Source organism: Apostichopus japonicus, chromosome 2 (assembly GCF_037975245.1).
Source record: "Apostichopus japonicus isolate 1M-3 chromosome 2, ASM3797524v1, whole genome shotgun sequence".
Lineage (NCBI taxonomy): Eukaryota > Metazoa > Echinodermata > Holothuroidea > Aspidochirotida > Stichopodidae > Apostichopus > Apostichopus japonicus.
The window spans coordinates 21,670,130-21,695,246 of NC_092562.1; the positions used below are offsets into that span (position 1 = coordinate 21,670,130).

The 25,117-nt window shown below is 37.1% G+C and overlaps 2 protein-coding genes across 4 annotated transcripts in view; one reads left to right on the forward strand and one right to left on the reverse strand.

Annotated features, from left to right (window-relative positions):
• LOC139982145 (alpha-N-acetylglucosaminidase-like) lies at nucleotides 1–23,787 on the reverse strand. Of its 2 annotated transcripts, none has more exons than XM_071994753.1 (20): nucleotides 23,622–23,787; nucleotides 22,320–22,422; nucleotides 21,569–21,723; nucleotides 20,312–20,502; nucleotides 18,480–18,698; nucleotides 17,278–17,439; nucleotides 16,384–16,449; nucleotides 15,552–15,615; nucleotides 14,476–14,549; nucleotides 13,933–14,086; nucleotides 11,329–11,478; nucleotides 10,818–10,960; nucleotides 9,648–9,807; nucleotides 9,248–9,333; nucleotides 8,187–8,291; nucleotides 6,395–6,515; nucleotides 5,759–5,821; nucleotides 4,994–5,037; nucleotides 3,901–4,055; nucleotides 1–2,783 (listed from the first exon to the last, which is right to left on the reverse strand). In XM_071994753.1, exons 2-20 carry the CDS (start codon nucleotides 22,375–22,377, stop codon nucleotides 2,602–2,604), a joined length of 2,352 nt encoding a protein of 783 aa, XP_071850854.1. In that variant the 5' UTR covers nucleotides 22,378–22,422; nucleotides 23,622–23,787; the 3' UTR covers nucleotides 1–2,601. The 2 variants fall into 2 exon arrangements, with proteins under 2 accessions (XP_071850854.1, XP_071850860.1); XM_071994759.1 differs by lacking the exon at nucleotides 23,622–23,787 and adding an exon at nucleotides 23,452–23,470.
• LOC139982162 (sialin-like) overlaps nucleotides 23,572–25,117 on the forward strand; it is a 9,058-nt gene continuing 7,512 nt past the window's right edge. Inside the window, exon 1 of one of the 2 annotated variants that reach the window (XM_071994761.1) lies at nucleotides 23,572–23,694. The gene's annotated coding sequence lies outside the window, so the exon portion shown is untranslated. Of the gene's footprint in view, nucleotides 23,695–23,936; nucleotides 24,132–25,117 lie in introns of those variants that run through there. The other variant, XM_071994760.1, reaches the window with a different exon arrangement.

Below are 25,117 nucleotides of genomic sequence, written 5' to 3' on the forward strand. Positions count from 1 at the left end.
TTATATAGTAAACTACAACTATTTCAGCAGTTTCCCCCATGTATTCTTGTTCACAATGAAACAACATTAAACAAAGAGATAACAATTGTTTTTGTCATTTAATGACATATGATGTAAATCATTGCTTCCTGAATTCATCAGTAGATTTATCTACTTGCCAGTTTCCAATGGTCCAAGTTTATATTAAGAACAGTGTTCCAAACTTAAGCAACTTCAGATCCCAAAGTTGAACTTTTCAAACATACTTATAGACATAGCTTCTTTTGAAAGTTGCATTTTTCCCCATGGGGTTGAAGCAATTATTCACTAATAATAATGCAATTAGGGATGTGTGGCAAGTATTTAAATTACATCCCATTATAATAGTCTGATCTCTTTTACTGGATATATGAGTTTTGCAGATCGCCCAATCTTCAGTCAAACTAGAATTGTTCCTCCAATCAGACACAATCATTCTTGAAGTAACGGTCACGTATTATTTCATGTGATTGATTGCTACTTTATTTTTCTTCTAAGTGACCTGATTATTACCATTTTAAATATTGAGAGAGGTGCAATCAATCGATCGATCAATCAATGAACGTTGGAAATCTACTTTTCTCATTATTTCTCTTCAGTATTTTTAAGTTATACTGTAGGATTCCTAGACTACCATATAAATCCCCTGAAGGCTTAGATTTAGGTCTAATATATTTCAGAGAGTTACCAGGATTACACCTGTTATTTCAAATGGGAAAGGACAGAACCGTTCTGAGATATCCGTTGTTAAAGCAGCTTTCTGCATTGGGTCAACTGCAGAAATTACCTAGTGTACTGATAAAAAGCTTGCAACTGATCAAATTAGAAATTTTCAAAATGTTCCAATTTATACTTCACTAAATGAAACTAAACTACGCAAGCTACTGAAACTACATTGATGTGGGAATTCAGGAATGAATTACATTGAAAACTGAGTAAAATCAACTTAAAACGCTAATATTAATGAAAGTCATCATGATATCTTCATATAAAAAAATTCAAAACATATCATTGTAAGATGAAAACTTGTTTGCATATTTCACGTTGTTTTAATGTGTAGAAAAAAGATATACACAAAGGAAAACATAAAAGTTATTATAAGTAGTTGTCTAACAAAATCACAAGTTATTAATTATGTTGAGATTAAAAATTATGAGGACTAATCAAATATGTGAGTTGTTGTGTCCAAAATGTAGAGATACATCAGCAACTGAAGGACAGGGAGGTTAGATTACAGTCACATTAAGCTATCACGTCTAATACTGCAACAAGTTATACAAAAAGTTCAAACTGATTATTGCAACTTCCAACCAGAAATATAAAAAATTAACAATGATTAAAATGTGTTTTAATTACAATTCAAATGGGAACTTCAAAATATCTAATCTAAAATAGAACCAAGTTTGAAAGCATGCTGTGGATAATTTACAAACAGCAAGAAAATATTTTTTTATTTGCTGATATATCCATCATAGATTTTGACAAAATTATCACAACATGAAAGCTATTATAGCTAGAAGTTTGGAAATTATTTGCTATCAATGCATCCATCACTATCAGAAGTATAACAACACTCCAAGTTGCTACTCCCATTCCAAATGACCAACAGATCACACGATGTTTGCAGAATCTGCACAGCCAGAGAGCCAGGTCGGGCCTTGAGAGAATATGTCACCTGGCCACCTTTTACAAGTCTTCATTTACCTTAAGTATATAATGAAAATAAAACTATATTAATTCTTGATCCCATCATTGCCCAGGCCATGTGGATGTAGCCACGCCCCCCTCCCCCTCCCATCCCTGCACTCATCAAGCCTGCACACAAGACTTGTGACTGGGGTTACACTTCAAATTTTTAAAGCAAACGTAAGATTCAAAATCATTAAGTTTTGATAAGAGAAGTTTACATTAAATTAAGTGAATATTTTAGAGTCATAATTAGAGTCAAATCAAGCATGATGACACATATTTTGAAAATGATCATGTTCACATTCAACCCAATCTTACCATATCACAAATTTTCTGTTTCTGATTTTACATTGTTCTCCATATGTGTTTTGCAAAAGACTTGTTGCAAATTTAGGTTATTTTCCTTCTGTACTATTTAACCAGGTTACCTGTATTTTTGGCTACAGCACACAATTCTTTCTTTCAGTTTAAACTAATTTGATGCTGAACCATCAGAGCAAGCTATTTCACAGTATTTTCTCTCGGAATTAGAGTAATTTAATGGCGACAATACTATGTCACTTCCCATGAACTCAGAGGACTGGGGGAGGTTAGCAATAACTTTCAGAAAAGTGATTATCATGCATTCTCTGATTAAGTTTCCCTCTCTTTCTGCAATAATAACAGCATTCTGATAACACTGATGTACGAAAAATGATACAAAACAATAATATAATATATTTCTCTTAGAGAGAAGGATGGGTGGGCCGGGCATAAAACAACAAAGTAAAAATTTGTGTCAGTAATTTTCACATCCTGTTTATTCCTGAGTGATAGCAAAATATATTTCTAAGTCGTGAATAAACTGCGATCTTTCAAAAATAATTCAAATATCAAAATTGTTTTAATATTGGTTTATATCAATAATGATTCTCCTTGTCCATCCTCCTTGTCTGTTCCGATGTTCTGGTATGAATAAGCAGAGAACAGACGACCGGGACTCTTGACAGAATTGACCAAAGTCGGTTTTCTATTTGTCCACTCGATGAATGACTTGTACTTCATATACAAAGAGGATGATATCGAAACCGAGTCTCCTGGATTGAGATAAACAAAAGAAATATTTGATTTTGAAGGGATATTCCACACTGTGATGGTATGACTGTAATATAGATTACAATATTATTAAACTGAGTCTCCTAGGATAGGATGAGTGAAGGGATATTCTACACTGTGATGGTACGACCTATATAGATTACAATATTAGTAAACTGAGTCTCCTAGGATGGGATGAGTGAAGGGATATTCTACACTGTGATGGTACGACCTATAGATTACAATATTAGTAAGCTGAGTCCCTTAGGGTGGGATGAGTGAAGGGATATTCCACACTGTGATGGTACGACCTATATAGATTACAATATTAGTAAACTGAGTCTCCTAGGATGGGATGAGTGAAGGGATATTCTACACTGTGATGGTACGACCTATATAGATTACAATATTAGTAAACTGAGTCTCCTAGGATGGGATGAGTGAAGGGATATTCTACACTGTGATGGTACGACCTATATAGATTACAATATTAGTAAACTGAGTCTCCTAGGATGGGATGAGTGACGGGATATTCCACACTGTGATGGTACGACCTATATAGATTACAATATTAGTAAACTGAGTCTCCTAGGATGAGATGAGTGACGGGATATTCCACACTGTGATGGTCCGACCTATAGATTACAATATTACAATCTGAGTCTCCTACGATGAGATGAACAAATGAAAGGTTTAATGGGATAGTCCACATTATGAACAGTGGATGATGTTATTGATAATTCATATGATTGAATGCAAGATAGGAAATGCTAAATGCGACATTTCTACACTATCAAATACGAAAAATGTTATCAACTTCTCAATTGATTTTGATGCAAAAAAGAAATGCTAAACAGGTCACCATTACACTTTAAACTATGGATAGAAAATGATGGAACTGGCTAGGATTGGATGGGATGGGAAGCAAAAGAAGAAAATTTTGAAAGGTGCATTCTACAGTATAAACTAGGATGACAATAATGCTTAAGATTGGAAGCAAACGGGAAATATTCACAGCTCTGGTATTATATACTATAAACTATTGATATGGATTCTTTTATTTCATAGTAATACCAAAATGACATGCTGTGTTTTAATTATCAGGGGGCTGATACAAACCTTGTGGAACAGTAGGGTACAAGTCCCTTGCAAATGTCCAGTTTGATTCCACCTGTAGACTCATGTTGTTGAAAGTTGTCCTGTCAAACTTGGTATGACTGTAAACACAATCCTGAATATAGTTAGCGAAAAGCCGCCATCTTGAGTAATAGTAACTGTAATTTTAAAGGAGCAACAAAAAAACAAACACAGTAAAAAATAATCATAATAATTGGGTAGGTCAAGTATAAACATAGCTATTAAATTTTAAGCTGACCAGACATTTTTTGCTTCAGCATTAGTTGTTGTAATACAATATCTGAAAGTAATAATCATAAAATTTAAAACATTTTGATGGTTAAAACAGATCTTGGTAGCTCTAGATATTTCTTGGATACTTTCAATTTTTCAATCAACCAATATTCTCTTGATTTCATATATACAATGGAGAGCACACATAGATGTCTTCCAATGCCATGTGTTGTCGAGAAAGTTTGTTATACTGTTTTAACAATGTTATTTTGAGGCTAAAAGTCTTACGATTTCTCCACTGATTCTAGACTGAGAGCAGCAGATATCAATTACTACTGCGATAGTTAAACAGATTAAAATCTGTTAGGAGATGTCATTAAATGCTGTTATCACCATCCATCCTCTCTGACCTGCAACACCCTTTTCAACATAACCTACCCTACACATATCCCAAAATCTGTATCGATACCTCATCGTTACATTCTACCAATCCCTACCTCCCCCTATACCCAACTGTCCCCTCTCCATAACCCCCACTCTCTCAATTAACCTACCCTCCAACGACACCTTCCATGCTTTTCAAAACTGCACCATACTAATCATAACATTTTACGTTACACGACTGTTGAGTACTTTCATATCTTAACAGGATTTGTAACAATATCACTTTTATGTTTACAACATTATCATTGCTTCGGTTGGTACCTTTTAAGGGGTTCAAAAAGGAAGATAATAAAACCTTCCAAATTAAATCAAACAGCTAATACATATTTAAGCAAGGACACCAATCATTCAAATGTGCATGTTTTTTTCATTTCCCTACTTTCCAAAGAAAATTCAATGTTCTAGTATATTTACTTACCTTCCCAGCAGACCACCCCATTCCTTATTGCCGTAATCCAATATCTGACAAGAAGAAGAGATATACTGTCAGTCTTTTTACCAGTCTTTCTTAAGCCCTCCATGATCCTCCCCCCCTCCTCCCTCCCCCCACAGAAAACCACTATTGAGATATCTACTGCCTTCCTATTCATCTTGTACAATTGACCTTCCACCCATATAAAGAAGACAAATCATAAACTCAATCACATTTGCTGGTACTATTAAAATCTTAATAACATAATATTTTTTAAATAATTTTGATAGTACTTCAACTTTATCCTGCACTAAAATTCTACTATGACGTACATAGCTCCTTAGCTTAGTGAGTCACGTTTTATTTCAAGCAATGAACCAAAGGTCAACCTTTTTGGGCATATCCCATTTTCATATCTGGTGAATATTTATGTAAGAAAAAGGTACGAGTGACGCAATGTTGAGCTACAAAGCAAATTCATTAATTACTTCCTCCTTCACCATTGTTTTTGGAATATTCTACAAGCTTGATTAATTGCAACTTAATGTTGAGTACAAAGTCCGAGGGGTTTGGCAAAATTGCCGGTGAAACTCTAAAAAAAAAGAGCTTCTTTTTCTGGTTAGAGTTTGATGTCATTCACACATTACCACTTCACTGCACTCCCAGAGTTGACAACCCTCTGACGTTACAAAAAAAAACACTGGTATATTTCTTATTTAATTGTGTGGTTAGACATAACTTTTGCCATATAACATGTAACATTTTACTCACGTTGCCAGAGGGACCCCACAAAGTGATCTGGTTTCTTGCATTGTACTCGTAAAGTTTCTTCTCCTATCAGACACAAAAATAATGACGATGTTTTAATTTTCCAATGAATGAATTAACAATACAGATACACTTACATCTAGTAACTGATGTTACGTAGAAGAACATCCAGAAACAATTCAAGGTAAACACAGCTATAGGCAAACCAGCATGGGTTTTCTCTTGCTGGAGTGGGCTTATGTGGACAAGGGCTCTGGGAATGGGCTCTACTTGGGCACTCCCTGTGCAACACCTCTTAATTGCTCAATAAGGTTTCATGTAAAGCAGGAGGGGCTCTAGGTGATTTCCCCAGGTGGAGAGTAGTGCCAAGTCTGGGGCAGCCCTCAAGTCTGGGGCAACCCTCCCCCACCCCCCCGGGCTGAAGTCAAGCTATCCCCACCCCTATCTCCTGTTCCCTTGTTTTGTTTCTTCTATCTGCTTCCACCTGTTGTTTGGAACTGTCCAAATTGTTTTTGCTCACCCTATTAAATTTGATCCATTTACATATCATTATTAGTTTATCTGACAATTTTTTCCAAACGAGAGAGAAATCATAACATTTTAACTCATAACAAACAACCAATTAGTTTTTTTACTTACATCATCATTCTTTCCTGCCCTCTTTGCTGCCTCCAGCCAATTACCCAGAAGCCATTTGGAATGAGATGAAGTAATATTGTCCATATCTTGTATAACTTCAAGAAGGCGTTCTCCATACACTCTACAGGAGAAATAAAACCAGAAAATGAAAACGTTCATAGTGTGGAAAGCCATACATGTAAATATTCATGAACTTGTGCACACCAAAATGAAGAGGAATTATCTATTGAATAATGCTGCAACATGTAAAGGAGGTACCACGAATCAGTTATCATGTCTATTTAGTGACATAGTATACCAGAGAGCTGGTTGGCTTTGTGATTTCTTGCCATTCAATGTGCTCAAAATTCAAAATAAATATCCGACTGATGTAGAGCTAAGTGAGTTCAATTTGTCCAAGAATTATAAAGTGAGAACCAGAAAAGATCAGAGATTTCCAGCTCTTATTTATAGCACTCCCTTGTTGGCATCAACCATTTCATTCACTGGTAATGATTTTACAGTATAGAATTTTTACTCCAAAATGTTTCAATATCCAGAGAGAACAGTCTTCCTATGTGAAATATAGACTCATAGATGTATGAATAAAAGGACAATTTCTTTTAAGAATTTTTAGCTGGCATATCAGCTCTGCTACCAACCATCCCTTTAATAACTGTTATTTATAAATGAGAGTTACATAACATTGTTTATACACTGTGAAATATTTTCACAACCTACTACCAAAAGCAAATGTCATCTAGTATAAATCACAGAGAAAATGGCCAATTTTGTGACCATTTGAGATAACCTATTTACCCCTTGAGCCAATTTTTGTACAATTTGAGATAACCTGTTGACCCCTTGAAGCTGATCAGAGGGTGAAAACTGGTAAGAGCAGTTTGAGTGCAAGTTTAAAGCAAGACTATCAACTCTTTGAAGCAGATTTCATTTCCTGGATGACTGTATGTGTTGTTAAAGTCCTATTGAGCCCCTTCACAAGACTAAACTGACCTGATTCACCAAAAGAAAATCATAGTATTGGAGAAATCACAGATTAATTGAAGCTTTAAGTTTGGTGTTTATTTTTTTTTAATTTCATGTTTAAAAGGTTTTCAGACTTTGACACCTGTTGACCTCATCTGACAATGTGTGTTTGTTGAGATATCTTGTTTACAAGCTGATTTGGATCATTTCCCATCAGACATACAGTTGCAGAGATATGCACATTTTAAGATATTTAACATTAAGCCACGCCCACTCATTAATATTCACTGCAAATACTAATTGCAAAACCACATCCTCATAACATTTTGTTGGGCAAAATATATGAAGTTACTTGCATCTTCAAAGAGGAAAAAATTATTTCTTGTACAAAAATTTTGCATTTTGATGAAATTCTAAACACAGAGAACTTTGACAGCTAGGCAAACATTCCAAATGTATTGAAATTTCAAGAATAAATCAACGAGAAGATAATAATAGAAAGTAAAGCTCTTGAAGAACATTTGCCGTGATGACATCACAGGCGACCTACTGTTCACCAATTCAGGTGAAGAATCGAGAGGGATTTCAGCCAGTCAAAATAGATTCCGTTCCTAGATATCAAGACGGGGTTGTCAACCAATAGTTTGGTATATTTTTCTTTGGCCATATATGTGTCAAATTGTCCGCAGCCGGATATCCCTTTCAGTAATAACATGGCTTACGGCATGATCCTGCTTGCAATATGGCTAATTTGATATCCACAGTTACACCTATTCAGAATAGTAACATTTCATAAATACTCAAGTTTAGCCCCTCATGTACTTACTTAACCTCGTCAAGGTTCCAATTGTCATAGGCTGCAGTTAAATTCTGATAACATTCTAAAGAGATATCGTGTAACACCTGCCTCGTTACATCCACCAAGTCATATCTGTTTTAAAAAAAAATTAAATGGTCAAATACTGCTTTAAACTTGATCTGTGACAAAATATACTTTAGAAATCATCACCTTTTTGTTACTTATGATATCTCTTTTATAATGAGCCATAACATCAGAATAATCTACTTTTTCATCTCTCAATTATACTATTAAACAAAAAAAACTGATATTCTGACAATTGTTAATCTTAAAAGGGAATGTATTCCCTGTTAATAAGGAATTCCAAGACCTGGCGAGTCGAGGACTGGGTAAGGCCATGGGGTGGGGGGAGGGGGACAATTTATGTCACCATGACTACTTTGTGATATAATCATTTGTTAAGTATTTTATGGAAATGAGAATAAATTGGTGTCCATTCAATGTTTCCTTGGGCTCCCCAACTGACCCCAGGACCTGTGGCTGCAGATCCTGTGATCTACCTAACAGAAGGTTGCAATGTATTACATATTCGAAATGTGTCTTCAATAGCTTGTGAGTTCTCACATGGTGCATATGGCTAGTGTGTATGCACACACAGATACATACATACAAACAAACACTAACATTATTAATCTAATAAACTAAAACAAAGGACATTTTCCTTTGTCTCTGTCAACTTGAAGTTCTTTTTAAGAATGTGACCAACTCTATTTCATTGTTTGGAAGAGATTTATTTATCTAACAACATTTCAACCCATCTTATGTTATATTTGAATGATTTTGAAATATTGACCAAAGGTGAACAGGCAACGTAAGCTGTTCATTGTTGTATGAATATAATGTTAGGGTAAGATTGCAAGTTCAAATATGGTCTCAAAGTTAATGCTGCAGGAATGTAACATGGCGTCCTTCTGCAAAATGCTCGCTTCTACACGAGCTAAAACGATTAGTTAACAAGAGTGCATTTCCTGACAACCCTGTTGTTGTGGGACGGTCAAATCTTGTTCTTATATTTTGTCAATTCTGACCTGAAGAGGTCACTTCCGCTGCACTGGTTTTCTGCCCTCAACAATGACTTCCATGCTTTACCGACGCTCCTCCAGTCATACCAGACCTTAAGATGGAAGTTAAAACAGGTTTGTTTAAAATGATGTTAAATCGTTCATCATCATAAACACCAACAATAACTTTTTGGTGATAAAAATAACAACAGTCGTTACTTCCTACAAGAATTAATTCTCAAAAGTTCAAAAGGCAATCAATTCATCAATTCACTTTAAAAAAAAAATATATATTTAAAACAGGTAACAATTCCTGTCCTGGACAGTATCTTACTTCTATTTATTTAAAACAAAAAGCAGCATACAGTTGATCAGAAAAAAACTGACAGATCACAGATAGCAACCAGACTAAACTGTAGATACTTACGTTTGGAGCAAGTTTAAGGCTGGGTCTCTGTACAGGTATGCCATGGTTATGGTCGCTATGCGTATCCAAGCAGTTGTAAATGGTGGTGGATAGTAATTGCCAAGCATCGTTAATGTCCTCGTTGCTGACACCATAGCGATTCCTCGAATAATTCCCGACCCTAGCGATGACAAGATGAAGATGATAATCCAGATAGAAATAGAAATCATAATAATAATTATAATAATAAAAATAGAAATTCCAGAATAGAATAATAAAAATAGAAATTCCAGAAAAACCAAATTTTACAATCAGTGATTACTAGTTAACATTGAATAATGACATACCAAACTGTAAGTGGGTTCTCTATCAAAGGGGGAGGAGCTAAAATTACCCTTTATTGTAAGAAATATCATTAAAGAGTAAATTTTTTTTCACTTTTTGAGTGGTAAATAATATATCACCTGGCTTTGCATAAGGTTGAACAATACCGTTACACTACTCTAAACAAAAGTAATTCTTTAATTCCATCAGAGAAGCTGATGACTCATTAAAAAATCGGCTTTGCGATATTGGTACTAACGTAATGATAATGATAAAAACCCATCCATTTTATCTGATATTGAAGGGCTGCTGCCTGACTTTACAAATTTAAGAAAACCTCATACCTTGCCAAAATAAAGAATACAAACGTTCTTCTACTTTAAACACCATTCTTGCAATCTCAATTCAAACAGACACAATTGAACCTTACTTTGGTTGCTTAAATAATTACCCTTACATAACATATTAATGGCTAATGTGGGTTTTTTTTTTATGTTGTTTTAATACTCCATTTAATGAATATCTTTCATAATTTTAAATGGAATGCAAAAGAACAAGTAACAATAACTCAGCAAATAATTAACGCAATCACAACAAACGTATGAACAAGAACCTTTTCAAGTGTTTAAACAATCTTGCACAATTCATAGATATTTATCTCCATTCAACAAACCCAAGCATTCTATTTACCTAATTCTTTCTTGCTTAGTTTAAAATTAGATTTTGATTGAGATCCTCAAAATGGAATGCGAGAGTGGAAAAGAAAATACACATTTCAACTGTTTTATATAGATATTCAACAGTTTATATAAATATTCAATAGTCTATATAAATATTCAGTAGTCTTTATAAATATTCAGTTCATACCATTCAGGAACATTCAGATGGTCACCTCTAAATGTAAGGCTATTGAAGAAGTTATAGATGAAATCATTCTGTTCTATTCCTTCTGGAGTGGTTCCCATGCCAACCATTGTACTACCTTCAAAGAGCATAGCTTCAAACGGACCCTGTCGACGATGAAAAGAATATTCTACATGACGGATCCATACTGTGGTCAATATTTATCCCCAGGGTTGATCATAAAATAGAGGTGTTGATGAACCCCATAAGGTCAATCGGGGTTACATTAAGATTTTCGGTTCAGAGCTGACAACCAAAACACAAAAATTACAATGACTTTCATCACTTACAAATAAAACTCACAAATCTCCAACCAATCATGAATAGATTTGTTAATGTTCATCAGGCAGATCCATTTATACTGATGATTGTCTTCAAACTGGAAATTGGGATCTCAAAACCACAGTTCTTGCATTCCAAAAGATGATATTCTGTGAAATGAGCAAACTCTGTTTCACCCTCAGCAAATTTTTACCTTGTTAACTGCATCCATCCTTCCATACAATCCATGATTTCCACCAAAATTATGCAGCATACACCAGATGAACGGTTGTCCATAAAACGATTTGGTTGACAGGTAGATAGGGACAGTCTCTGCGGCCAAGTCCAAGACGATCATCCGACCCTTCGAGATACAAGAAGTAAATTACTCTTGAAAAATGATCAGATTCGACTCAGCCTACACCCTTGGTAGATTTACTTCATCAAGACAATCTTCTACCCTTCAAGATACAAGAAGTAAATTACTCTTGCAAAATGATCAGATTCGACTCAGCCTACACCCTTGGTAGATTTACTTCATCAAGACAATCTTCTACCCTTCAAGATACAAGAAGTAAATTACTCTTGAAAAATGATCAGATTCGACTCAGCCTACACCCTTGGTAGATTTACTTCATCAAGACAATCTTCCACCCTTCAAGATACAAGAAGTAAATTACTCTTGAAAATGATCAGATTCGACTCAGCCTACACCCTTGGTAGATTTACTTCATCAAGACAATCTTCTACCCTTCAAGATACAAGAAGTAAATTACTCTTGAAAATGATCAGATTCGACTCAGCCTACACCCTTGGTAGATTTACTTCATCAAGACAATCTTCTACCCTTCAAGATACAAGAAGTAAATTACTCTTGAAAATGATCAGATTCGACTCAGCCTACACCCTTTGTAGATTTAATTCATCAAGACAATCTTCCAACCCTTCAAGATACAAGAAGTAAATTACTCTTGAAAATGATCAGATTCAAGTCAGCCTACACCCTTTGTAGATTTAATTCATCAAGACAATCTTCCAACCCTTCAAGATACAAGAAGTAAATTACTCTTGAAAATGATCAGATTCAAGTCAGCCTACACCCTTTGTAGATTTAATTCATCAAGACAATCTTCCAACCCTTCAAGATACAAGAAGTAAATTACTCTTGAAAATGATCAGATTCGACTCAGCCTACACCCTTTGTAGATTTAATTCATCAAGACAATCTTCTACCCTTCGAGATACAAGAAGTAAATTACTCTTGAAAATGATCAGATTCAACTCAGCCTTCACCTTTGTAGATTTACTTCATCAAGACAATCTTCCACCCTTCGAGATACAAGAAGAAAATTACTCTTGAAAATGATCAGATTCAACTCAGCCTACACCCTTGGTAGATTTAATTCATCAAGACAATCTTCCAACCCTTCAAGATACAAGAAGTAAATTACTCTTGAAAATGATCAGATTCAACTCAGCCTACACCCTTTGTAGATTTAATTCATCAAGACAATCTTCTACCCTTCGAGATACAAGAAGTAAATTACTCTTGAAAATGATCAGATTCGACTCAGCCTACACCTTTGTAGATTTACTTCATCAAGACAATCTTCTAACCCTTCAAGATACAAGAAGTAAATTACTCTTGAAAATGATCAGATTCAACTCAGCCTACACCTTTGTAGATTTACTTCATCAAGACAATCTTCCAACCCTTCGAGATACAAGAAGAAAATTACTCTTGAAAATGATCAGATTCAACTCAGCCTACACCTTTGTAGATTTACTTCATCAAGACAGTCATCCGACCATTCGAGATACAAGAAGTAAATTACTCTTGAAAAATGATCAGATTCAACTCAGCCTACACCCTTTGCAGATTTACTTCATCAAGACAATCTTCCAACCCTTCAAGATAAATTTCTCTTGAAAATGATCAGATTCAACTCAGCCTACCTACACCTTTGTAGAGTTACTTCCTGAATAAAATGACACAAACAGACAGCATCTTAACATGAACAAATTGCTAATGCCAAATACAGCATAAAAAATTTGCAAAACTAAATGGAAAAAGTAGAAGTAACTTCCAAGTAGAACGTTGAAATTTATGTTGTATTTATATCCATCCTTAATTCTCTTCATGAGGATCACAAAAACTAATCATTTTTCATGAGATGTAAACCGACTATTGTGTGAAAAATAGTGCGGTGTGGGTAATATAGCATAGTACTCGGTCAAAAGATGGAATTTAAACTTCCTGACAGAAGATGTGTTTAACAAAGCTACCTAGAGAATAAATTTACATGTAGGGCAAACTGAGTAGCTTGTAACCTCAACATAAAAAACATGTGGCAATCAACCTGAAAGCTAAACCTCCTTTGGTTTATTTCCCCTCAAGTTGGAAGAGACTTTCCTTTGGGCCAAAACTTGTTGATTGCTCCTAAATGAAAAAAACAAGCCACCTTGCTATAGCCAGCCATTGATGGAACTCAACCTGTTCCAGGGAATAATTTAAGTCTTCAAATTTTGTGTAGCATTTTTGAAGGCACTGAACTTTGTCTTTTATAAAAACTATGGTGCCTGTCTAGCAACAACTGCTATACATCTGTGGACTTGTATAGCAACTTCACCACTTTTTGTAGCAATTTGCGATGATTCGATGCTGAATTAATTAGTCACCGTGTGCCATAAATTGTATTGCTTCTAAAGCCTGCAGCTTTCATAAAATTCAACCATATATCGTCTGACATTCTGTATGGTACTACCACAACCATCTTTTGACTAAGTGGTCGAACTGGGCTCGTATTTGGATGTTTACCTCTGGGACTGCTTGAAGGAGAGCCTTTATCTGCAGCTGGCCCCAGAACGGAGATCTGAATAACCAGCCCTGCATCAGCCAAACAGCTTTAGAGTCGTACATGGTCATTCCTTTGAAGACACCCGCGCTGACATTTCTCAGGTAGGAGGGGTCACTAGAAATATGGAAATTAAATTGGTTAATTGGTAGACAAGCTTAAACCTCTCCAATCACAACCCCGAGGTGATTGGATATTATCATTGCTTGTTACAGTCTTGTGACATTACAAACTAAAATTAATTACTTGAAAATAACTCATTATTTATTGGGGAAAAAATAATATATACACTCCTAAAGTGTGAAGTTTATGAAAGATTTGACTAGTTTGAAGCAGACCTTTAGGTAATGTTTGATACTTTAGTACAACTACTAAACCTTTAGATACATTTTTTTATGTAACTACTTACAATTATTTATCCAAAATACCCTCTTTCTCAACTCAACCCTCCCCCCCCACACCTTTTCTTCTAAGCCCAATGTCTCAAAATTATTGAGATATCTTACCTTGATACAGGAGTCATCTCATTAAAGGTATCAGCATTATAGATATGATCCAGATCGCCATACTCTTCCTCTTGCTAACATACAAAAACAGAAGAAACCAATAAAATTTACACCCAACTACTTGTTTTTGCTGATGGGGTGAAACAGTTCAGTTATTAAAGGAAGCATCGTACCATGCTCCAAGTGTCAAAGGAACTCATCAAATGAGGTTACATGGACCATTCACTACTAGAGAATGGGGGAGGGGAGGGGGAGGAGGAGGGATGTTGTTCACAGCCACAGCTGCATTCAGCTGGATATTATGTGTTAGCAAGCAGAGTGCCAGACATTAAAATGTTAAGTTTACTTACAAATGCCTAATAATCCTAGACTTATCTTGGAAAATATACAAAAACTGGATAATACACATGATATAATACACCTGAAGTAATACATGGTATAATCTTGCAGAAAGACAGTACAAGACTGCTAAATTGCCTGCTTAAAATTGCCTCTTGGTGTACCTAACAAAAGTAATGTTCAAGGATAGGCCCCAAATCAGCCTGCCACCTATCTCCTCCCACTGTTTGGAAAGTTACTGTGTCACTCCCACATATCACAATGTAAAGCTGGCATGGCTCACAAATTCACAGGATGACACAATAATACACAAAGATTATAAAAATCGTTTGGGCTGCATTCCTCATGTATGTACCCTTTACAACGATGGGCATGAAAACCCAAACAACCAGAAAGCTTTCAATAATACACAATGATTATAATAAACATTTGGGATGCATACCTAATGTACGTACCGTTTAGAGAAAGATAGGTGATGGGCACAAAAACTCAAACAACTTATAATCCATTCTCAAACCCAGTACCCCTTAGACTGAGACTGAGACTGTAACCATGTGATCTCGACAGGGAATTGATACTACACAGGACCAAGACTTACATATACACCACAATAGATTTATATTGTAACATGTGGAAACAGCAACTACGAAATTTCTATAAAAGCCTATCCGTCTAATAATCTACCTGAAAGAACATTGTGTTATATAATATACAATTAACTAATTAGCATGCTTTACCATTTTAATAAATGCTGCTCCAACCGTCTTGAATAGAGGATCCGTGGGGTCCAGGAAATACGTGCTGGAAGAGAAAACAACAGAAAACCATGACGACATACATTCCTGGTCTCACAATTAAAAGTGACAATAAAGAGGAACCACTCTCGAAGAACAATTCTGTTATTTGTCAGAATGGACAAATATTACAACAAAACATGAAAAACTTCTCGGTGTCACACATTAAGAAGGAGAATTAAAACACCATCAATCAGGCAAGACCAGCGTTTAATACCTAACCTTTTCTGCTACTCGAACCCCTATGCAGCTGAATAAAACCCTTGTGCACCCACTTCACTAGCTGTGGATGAATGGTTTGTGCATCAAGTTGTTGGTTATACCTATGGCTTTGTTTCCCATTCAGTGCTGTCTCACCCCCCACCCCCCCCCCTCAGAGGGTTAAGGGTTTAAGAACCACTGGGCTAGACTAATAAACAACAATAAAATTAATGTCATGTCAGTAAATTATGAGGCAATGCTTTATAGTCAACATATACAAACAACAAGCACACACTCTTTGGCTTATGGCCCTATACCCTTAAAATATTTGCATAGAGGAGCAGAGGAAAGTAACCACTTTAAAACAGAGGAATTCAAGGTGATAAGGTCTTGTTTACTGTTTGGTCAGAATATTTTAGTGACACAGAGCAGCCGATAAGATTGTTTTCCATTTTAGTTTTTGGTCGAATGAAATCAAGAAACCTTGTACATGTTAAATTCCCAGATATGTTTTCAAAAATGATAAGATATGTCTCAGAAATCATCACACAAGTTTATTTTTTTTGTAACTTACCAGCTAAGATTGCAAGTAAAGTGGCCCCAGGGTGATAACTGGCTGACATGTGCATTTGGAAACACTCTGTAGAAGTAAAAATGAAAAACGACATCAAAAAGACAGGAAAATATGTTAAGTATATAACAACAGTGCTCAGTAAATAAGATCCTTTAACTCACAAGTGGTGCAAACCATGGCCTGCAAATTCACTGCAGCCCCTACAAGGTTTCAAATCTCTGTTATTGCGACCTGCAGCATGTTATGGCAAAAGGAAATCAGTTTAGTGAGTGTGTATCTAGCTGCCAAGGTCCTGCTTCTGACAGGTTTTGTCAACATAACAGATGAACGATGTGCCTCTAAAAGCTTCTGATCTTTTACTCCACCATATAATGTGAGATTCTCATTTCACAAGAGTTAGGTATATTCCCCAAGTGATTTGGCCTGCGAATTGGGTACAACATTTCTATGTTGCCCGCGAGATCTTTTTAATGCCCATCCCTGCTTTTAAGCGATTCAATATTAGTTCTAGATACTGTATATGCTACAAAGTAAAAAATGGTAACCTAAAGTCAAACTTTGGCAAGGTGTTCTTCTAATATGACACTTTCAAATACCACTCTAAGATATTTTATCACCTAGTTTGGTCAAACGTCCCTAAAGAAGTCAGAAAAATACATATCCAAATACCACTCTCGGATATTCCAATCCCGTAATTTGGTCAAAACATTCCTAAAGAAGTTAGAAAAATTCCCGATGGTGACAAACTCATGGACATGGACCCTGTTGCAAAGGATATTTAAATAATCCAAAGATGCAGCAAATTTATTAATTTCATTTGGGGGGTGGGAGTGGGGTAAGGGGTTGGGTAAGCCGAGTCTTAAAACACAAGATATGAAAGAATGAATGGCAGACCGTTTGAATCCTCCTGGGACATGACCAGCGAATCCAGGAAGGACAGGAATCATTCCAAAAGATTTCATTCGGCGCAGAATCTGTTTCTGAAGAGCCAAGTCAGAATCAAGCCAAGACTGAGGGAGGGGACCTCCCCAGGACCTGATATTACCCATTCTTGCCCTGTATACGAGAATAAACAATGGAAAGAAGGAAAAAAAAACTAAATATATATCATTCTGAGTTTCTGAGTCAACATCAAAGCATGGAAATTGCAAGTTTGATCTCAAAAGGAGCCATTAAAACATTTTAAAGGACATAATCTATAAAACTGTAATACAATACTGTTACAAAAACCTAACCTGTACTAAATTTTTGTCTTTCTTGAAAGAATATGATGACTTAAAGTCACTCTTGAATATTCATGATCCTCATAATACAGTAAACCTTAGTTTATTCGGACCTCTCTCTTCCTGATCTTATATTATCTCAATCTAATATCGCACCATCCAGTACTGTATAATAATGCACATCAATCGTCACTAAGGCATTGTGTTAAAAGTCTGAGGCTGAGGGGGCTGCAGCATCACTGCAGCTATTCTGTGCAGGACATAATCCTTTATGCTCTTCAGGCTTCACACAATATGCCCTGCTGCTGGTCTGCAGAAATAATTTTTATTGCTTGACATCTAGAATCAGCCTAGCTGAAGCTTTCCTTTTTGACACAGTGACTAATCAAATTGTACAATGATTGACATTCTCCTAACTTTACAGCACAAAATGGCACAGAGTAAATGCTGACACACTTTAGAGTGCTGTATATTTACACTTTGTGAAACACACTGTTTTTTATGCAAGGCCCATTAAAATAACAAAGTATCCTCTAGTATAGGAATCTAGAGTATCCAGATATCTCTCTTCTCAACATTTCTACTACATCCAGGTTTTTACCATTTTACCATACATTTACCATAGGTTTACCATAGGTTTACCATAGGTTTACCATACCATACGTTCTGACACACTCAAGTATGCTATGCATTCAATCAATTAAAAAGTATTGCCAACTCTGAATTACAGATTTTTGTCTAATCTGTCAAACTTTTGATAGTTTCAATACAACACTACATCTTAAATAGTCCTTCTTTGACTAATGAAGCCCAAAATGCTAATTAATTACTGTTCCCTGATTTATTAGTTGGAGATGTGAACAGCTATCATACCAGGCAAGAAATGCAGGACCTCCAAAGTGTTTGTCCAAATCCTCCTGAGTAAGCCCCATCTTGAGGTAGACCTTCTGCCAAATAGCTTCTTGACCATTGAATGCTAGTGGTAAATTGAAACCATTCAGGGCCATCCAATCAATCTCCTGTTCCCAGCGAGTCCAGTTCCACCAGGTGAACGAATAGCTGGCTGTACAGACGTTCTGATAGTACCTGAATCTGTGTTTGATAACCCAATATTTGAAGGAATCAATGGCTGCCAGATTATGTGACACTATAGTCACAGGAAGGCAAACAATTTTGTCAGAGAACTGGTAGAACAGCCTTAAGGGGAAGGAGAGATTCGTTCACAAGTTACCTGCCATCCACAACAACGAGCTAACCACCTCCCCCCCCCCCGCCCTCCCCAACTTCACCTATTCTTAGCGAAAATTGTAATACCAACATTAGGAACAGTGTTCAATACTGATACAGAAGGATTGGTTCAAAAGTAAAAACATAAAAGCTAAGTAAATGTATTAATAAGTCATAAAAATAACTACAAATTCCTCCCTCTCCTCCCAAATGAAACCATGTTGTTACATATCCCAGCTTGCAGTGCAATAAATCAGTGGCGGCGGAACCGGGGGGGCTTGGGGGGGCTCAGCCCCCCCAATGAAAAAGTTGAGGGGGCAAATGCATGATAAGCCCCCCCAATATTTACCAAGGCTCCGAAACGTGCATCTGCCCATTTTTCAATGCATACTTGTCGATCTGTCCGATGCACACGTATACTATATAGGTGTAATAATTTTAGTAATTGCTGGGGGACCCTGGTCCCTCGGCCCGTCCCCTGGCTATAGACCACATTGTCACCCCAACCGCGTCTTCACACCCCGTGAAAAGTGGAAGCAGTGAGTGTGAGTACCGGTAAGCGTAACACAACTTCGTCTTAGGCCAATGACTTGCCTCATTTCAGCCAGTTCTCCAACATCCCCTTACTTAGTGGCGGAGCGTCCATATATACAGTCAGGGGCGGATTCCCCCCCCCCCCTCCTGACGGACTCAAATGGACTGCTGGCGCCCTTTTCAGCTTTTCACTACTTTTAACTTATTCGCGATTATTGACTATTTTATTGCGCTCTCATATACCTATTGACATTTGTCATATTCTGTTGGTGTAATTTTCCGACAAAATGGCGACGACACCTATTTATTCTCCGTTTATCTGCAAATTAGCAAGGCCCGGAAAGGGTCATTTCCTGCAATCTAGGGAGTAACTTATACTCAAAAAATTTCTGTACGCTCCGCGCCAACCTGTGGTGGCGCTCCGCTTAGATAGTGTCGAAAGCGCCCATACAGACCATTCTTGCCCCCCCCCGACCAATTCCCCTAGCTCCGCCACTGCCCTTGCTACACTCAAAAACGTCTTTGCGAGTACACTACGAGTAATAGCTACTCTCTTAAAACACCATCGAATATACAAGTTACAATGTTTTTACAGACTTTTACGTGCAATCTGAGAAATTGCAGGCTTGAGACCCATATTTTAGGGCTAGGTATTCACAGCATAAAACACTCGGGAAGTGCCGTTTCCGGCCATCTGGGGGTTTGAAAAAAACCCAAAATTTTCTTGTACGCTCCGCGCCAACCAATGGTGGCGCTCCGCTTAGATAGTCTCCACACATTAGCCCCCCCAATAATTTTTCCGTTCCGCCACGCCTGCAATAAATAGTAGAAACAGAAGCACTATATGTGAATGTGACACTAGTCTGTAACACAAGGGTCGCAAGAAACAAAGGGCAAATTATTGCCAGAACTTCTGCTAGTAAAAACCTTCCTCCACACGTTACCTTTGAGGACTTGTGACGTTAACCTGACCAGATTTGATGACAGGAAGCTTGCCAGGATCTGGAAGATGTATTCGATTCCCTGACCATGAAATGTGCCCTCCGAATAAGTCGGTCAAGACATAGTAAAAGCCACGTGCTGCAGCTACTCCGGTATTAGCTTTGATGGAGATCGTTGAGCCATTTGAAGTTACCTTTTAGTATCAAACATGAATATTCATTAGTATAACAATCCCCTCCTTAAAAGGTGTGAAGACTCGCCCACAAAGAAACATTTTATGCCGGTAATCTGATCTAGTTTCGAATGAGGTGTAACAGAAGTGTTAGACACCACCATCGATACGAGAAAATACACACGCAGCTTGCTACCGTAGGTAATTAGACACTAATGTACAGTCAGTACATACAGCTGCGGTCAATACCCACAGCATGGTGTATAAACGATACAGCGATGGACATCTCAGGTCCAGCTAAAGATAACAAGGTATCACATTTCATTACTGTCTGCATTTTGTAGCGACATGAACAAAACGTCACTTGCAAGCAACAGAAAGTTAACTTTTTCAGATAGCCGCATGCCGTTTGGGGTGAGTCTTCAATGCCTTTAACAAGTCGATGAATCATGTAGCCATTACATGCTACAATTAAAGATCTGACACAATCTAGAATATGTGCAGCTGGACAGAGAATATAGCAATGTGATGTGATATATGTTCTTGGTGGTTAGGACTGTAAAGTTAAAATGTCTATAAAGATCTTCAATATTGGTAGTAAAGCTGTTTATTGAATTCTGAACATGGATGACCATTATCTGACTTTTCTAGCATATTTTGGAGTAATGCTGATGCCTGTAAAAGCTTGATTTTTGTACATTGTGGAAGAGAGAAAAACTGATGGATTCTCTGTAAAAGTAGTCCCAATATACAGATGCCATCATTACTTCTAGCTAATCTAAGATCTCAATGACACAATTAGCTACCTCACCTACACCCCAACGCCCACCCCCAACCACCACCCTTCCTTGTTACTGACTCCTCCACCGTCACAATGCATTTAAACAAAGAAGAATCAGATAATTAGCCTACACAGACTCACAAAATTGGTCCGCTCTAACTTTCCACCCTTAACTCCTCCATATGCCCCCGCATGTACTCCCTTCCTTTCCCCTGTCCCTCCCTCCTCCCTTCAAGGAAAAAGGCAACATCTAGTCTAACACAGTAAGCATACATGGTCTCATATGACTATGACAATGTTCCTAACCTCGTAGTTGTCTAAATATGAAGAATTAGTAAGGGTTACTGCGACATCAAACTCTGCAGCTCGCTTCCCTACAAAACGTTGGATGAGCAGTTTGACTGCATCAGCTTGATCAGCTGCAGGTGTTTTACTCCGCAGAACATCCAATGCAGGAAACTCTACAGAATAGTGAAAACAATAGAAAGTAGCCAATAAAAAAACATGTTTACTTCTGAATAGGTAGAGCTCTGTGTTTCTTAACATTCACCAAACAGTTTCACTCCTGGCTTTAGCTAGCCACCTGTATCGTAGTCTGTTAAATGACATAACCACGAATAGATGAAGTAGGAAAGTGTCTGGATACTTGGATATATACAGTGGAAGTGCATGAAATAAGTCTAGGCCTACATGCACTGAGAAGGGCGGATCGGTGGAAAGGTGTCTTAAATTCATTAATAGATTACAAACAAGGTTCTAGTGTTACAAATATGTGAAGTACATTAAATGTTCTTGCTTTTGTTAGGTATCCCTCAAGTAGTGCACATAAACCCACTCACTTCAATCCCACCCCCCCTCCATCCCCCCCTCCCCATTCTACTTCTAGCTTAAACACTGAATGGAAAGGAATACCTGTTAGTATCTTTAACATATTGGCACCAATCTTTTCATCCAGTTTAGAGAAGTTATAGATAATGGTTGATATTTGAGTATGGTCACTGTTGGTAAATCAGACACCGAGTTTGACCTAACTACCCTAGGGCTACGTTATACCAACCTTTTCCATGGAGAACAGGAACAGCTGTCATACACAAGAAGAAGAGTAACATGTACATGATTGTGTTTGTTAGAGCTTTACACAAAGATGTGTTTCACTGGCACTGTGGAGAAGAAGATGAAAGCAAGTTTCAACTCAATGCAAGATCATACTACAGATTGATATGGTTACCTTTGGAGTTAACTTTAGGGGCATTTAACATGCTACCCTGTACAAAGGAAAGTTACAAGTTATACTGTAAGGCACACTCAACCTGCACAACCAGAATATTTGCTTGAATATGACATCTAACCTTGAATGGATACCACCAACAGCAACGCGTACATTACATTCAGGCTGATCCCTCGTTTCATATTTTAATTTCAAAGTGATGTAAGTGTGGCCAACATGGTCAAAACTGTACAAGTAATGGCTATAAACTTGGAAAGTTATTTTTCACCACTGTACTGTAGAAATTTAATTAAAAATTCACATCGGCTGCCAATGTCAATGTTACAACTGTCAACGGATGACACCTTATACAGGCTGACTTTACTCAGATACAATGAAGTCTGAATTGCCTTGTGATTTCTTAAAATAAAAGTCACTTTGGAATTGATATTGGTCAAAGAGAAAACTTCAATGGATTACAATGAACGTGATCAAGTTGCTTGTTCTGATATGCCAAGTCTACAAGTGTTTAGGCTAATGTGTTGCTAGAGTATCAGGAATAACTTGAGCAATGTGCCCTTTTCCGGTCGCACCAAAAAGTAGGAATAGGGCAAGGCACCTGTACAGTATGTAGTTGATACATTGTTTGTTCAGTTCAGGGAAATTACCCAAGGCCAATATGAAACACAAAACAGTCTTGCAGAATATACAAGTCATATCCACAATCTTGTCAGAATTATAAAATTACTGTTCTTTCCCTATGAGTTTGAGAAAGGGGACAAATCATCCAACAAGCCTAGCCTATATCCTACCCATCTTCTTATAAGCCCTGACTGACTGAGTGTTTCTGCATGTCCAATTTTCACAGGGTACTTGATTATTTTTGTATTGCAAGGAATAAAACTTTATTATAATAATGTTTTTCCATGGTTGGTTGGAACAGTTTCATTTGTCAATCATTGTTCAAAGTTATGAGCCTTACATTTAGGCCTATGGTGCAATAACAGGGTCAACCAAGTACATACGGGTAGGCCCTGAGTCCTCACATGACATTCTATCTTCTGTTGGAGTATCAAGTCCATTCGAGGGAAGGTCTATGCCCTAATATAGGTCATTAAGTGAACACCTGAACCGTTAGTCGTTACTACTTACATGAACTGAAATTTGAAAATGATTGCAAGCATAACAAGAACAGGCTGAAGTAGAAATTTAGCGCTGTGATGAGGTGAGTCTGTAACGATGTTATTTTTTCGCCAGTGTGTTGGAACTTTACGGTGTTTACACAGCTCGACCCAGGTACCGACTTGCTTATTATTAGTTATAATTGTAGCAAGCTTCCTTTTGCAATTTTAAAGTTTGAGCTCTTCAAACTTGAGTGACAGGACTGAGTTACGCCTATAATCTGTCCTTGTTCCGTACCACTAGTAACACAGAGTTCTTGTAAGAGTTCTTGAGTGGGCGTGGCAAATTATTTTGTGGAAAGTAGAGATCATAGAAATTTATAAGGATAGTACAGATACTTCAATTTGCTATTTGCAAATTTGAAGGCGTGACAAATTGCTGTGATTCAGCCACGAAACGCTTAGCATTTACTAAAGTAGCAACGATAACGTTGCAGCTGTATAGCGACAAGGATGCTCTCTTTAGACTTAGACATTTGAGGTAACACGGGCTTAGGAGTCATTTTTAATAAGACTTTAACAAATACTTTGTTAGTGTAAACAGGGAGTAGTTGTTTTAACTTCTTAATTGTCACAACGGCAGTAGGATTAGAGACCAACCCGAATTTCCTGGCACTTGTCACGGCAACTAGTTAATTTAGGCTTTAGTTGGCCTAGCCTACATTGAACTCACATTGAAGTTACAGTACGCATATAGTAGAACTAACACAACAGTTAGTCATTTACACTGTATTCAATCTTGGCAGACAATATGCAGCATATTCAAACCCTTAACTTAAGTAGATTAGCACGGTTGTACGAAAAATGACGCACTTAACCTGCTTAGCATGAATATTTTGTTTAAGTACATCAGGCCATGAATGAAGACCATCACCAGAATCGGTACTGTAACACAACAGTAATGTTTTACTTAAAATGAGCTACTTTCCAATCTTGGCGACCACTGAATAACTGACAGATTTCAAAAGTGAAGTGATGTTTATCCTAACATAGGCTGGCAATAAATATTCATACAGTTAAAGATAGGCTTGCCAACAGAAAATGCCTCACAGAGAAACTTTATTTCAGTCCTGACCGATTCAATTCCAATAAAACTTGAGAAAAACGATGGCTGTTTTGAAACTTTTATAGAGCAGCAAGTTAAAGGACTGCTGTATATAGACACCAACTATAGCACGCTATCATGGAAAAGTTTCTTGTGACTACGTAATCATCTGCATCGCCTGCCACATATTTTTCCTTGTATGAGGGTTTAGTGTGAATGCTCTATGATTAACTACACCAGGGAGCTGCTACTCTAACATGTTTCCACACAGTGTACAACAACACAAAGAGCCTAATGGTGTTAGGAAGCTATGCAGGCTAATTGTTGAGCCTGAGGTCGATTTACGACCGTAGCAGGTCAATTTACATAATTACAAAACTTTCCTAGCTATAGCATGCTATAATTGGAGCCAATAAAGCACA

Coding starts and splice junctions, on each gene's coding strand:
- LOC139982145 (XM_071994753.1), bottom strand. CDS start 22,377: ATGTACATGTTACTCTTCTTCTTGTGTATGACAGCTGTTCCTGTTCTC. Junction 15,616..16,383: donor TTTACTTGCAATCTTAGCTG/GTAAGTTACAAA, acceptor TTTCTCTTCCAG/CACGTATTTCCTGGACCCCA. Junction 10,961..11,328: donor GGATGGATGCAGTTAACAAG/GTAAAAATTTGC, acceptor CATCGTCGACAG/GGTCCGTTTGAAGCTATGCT.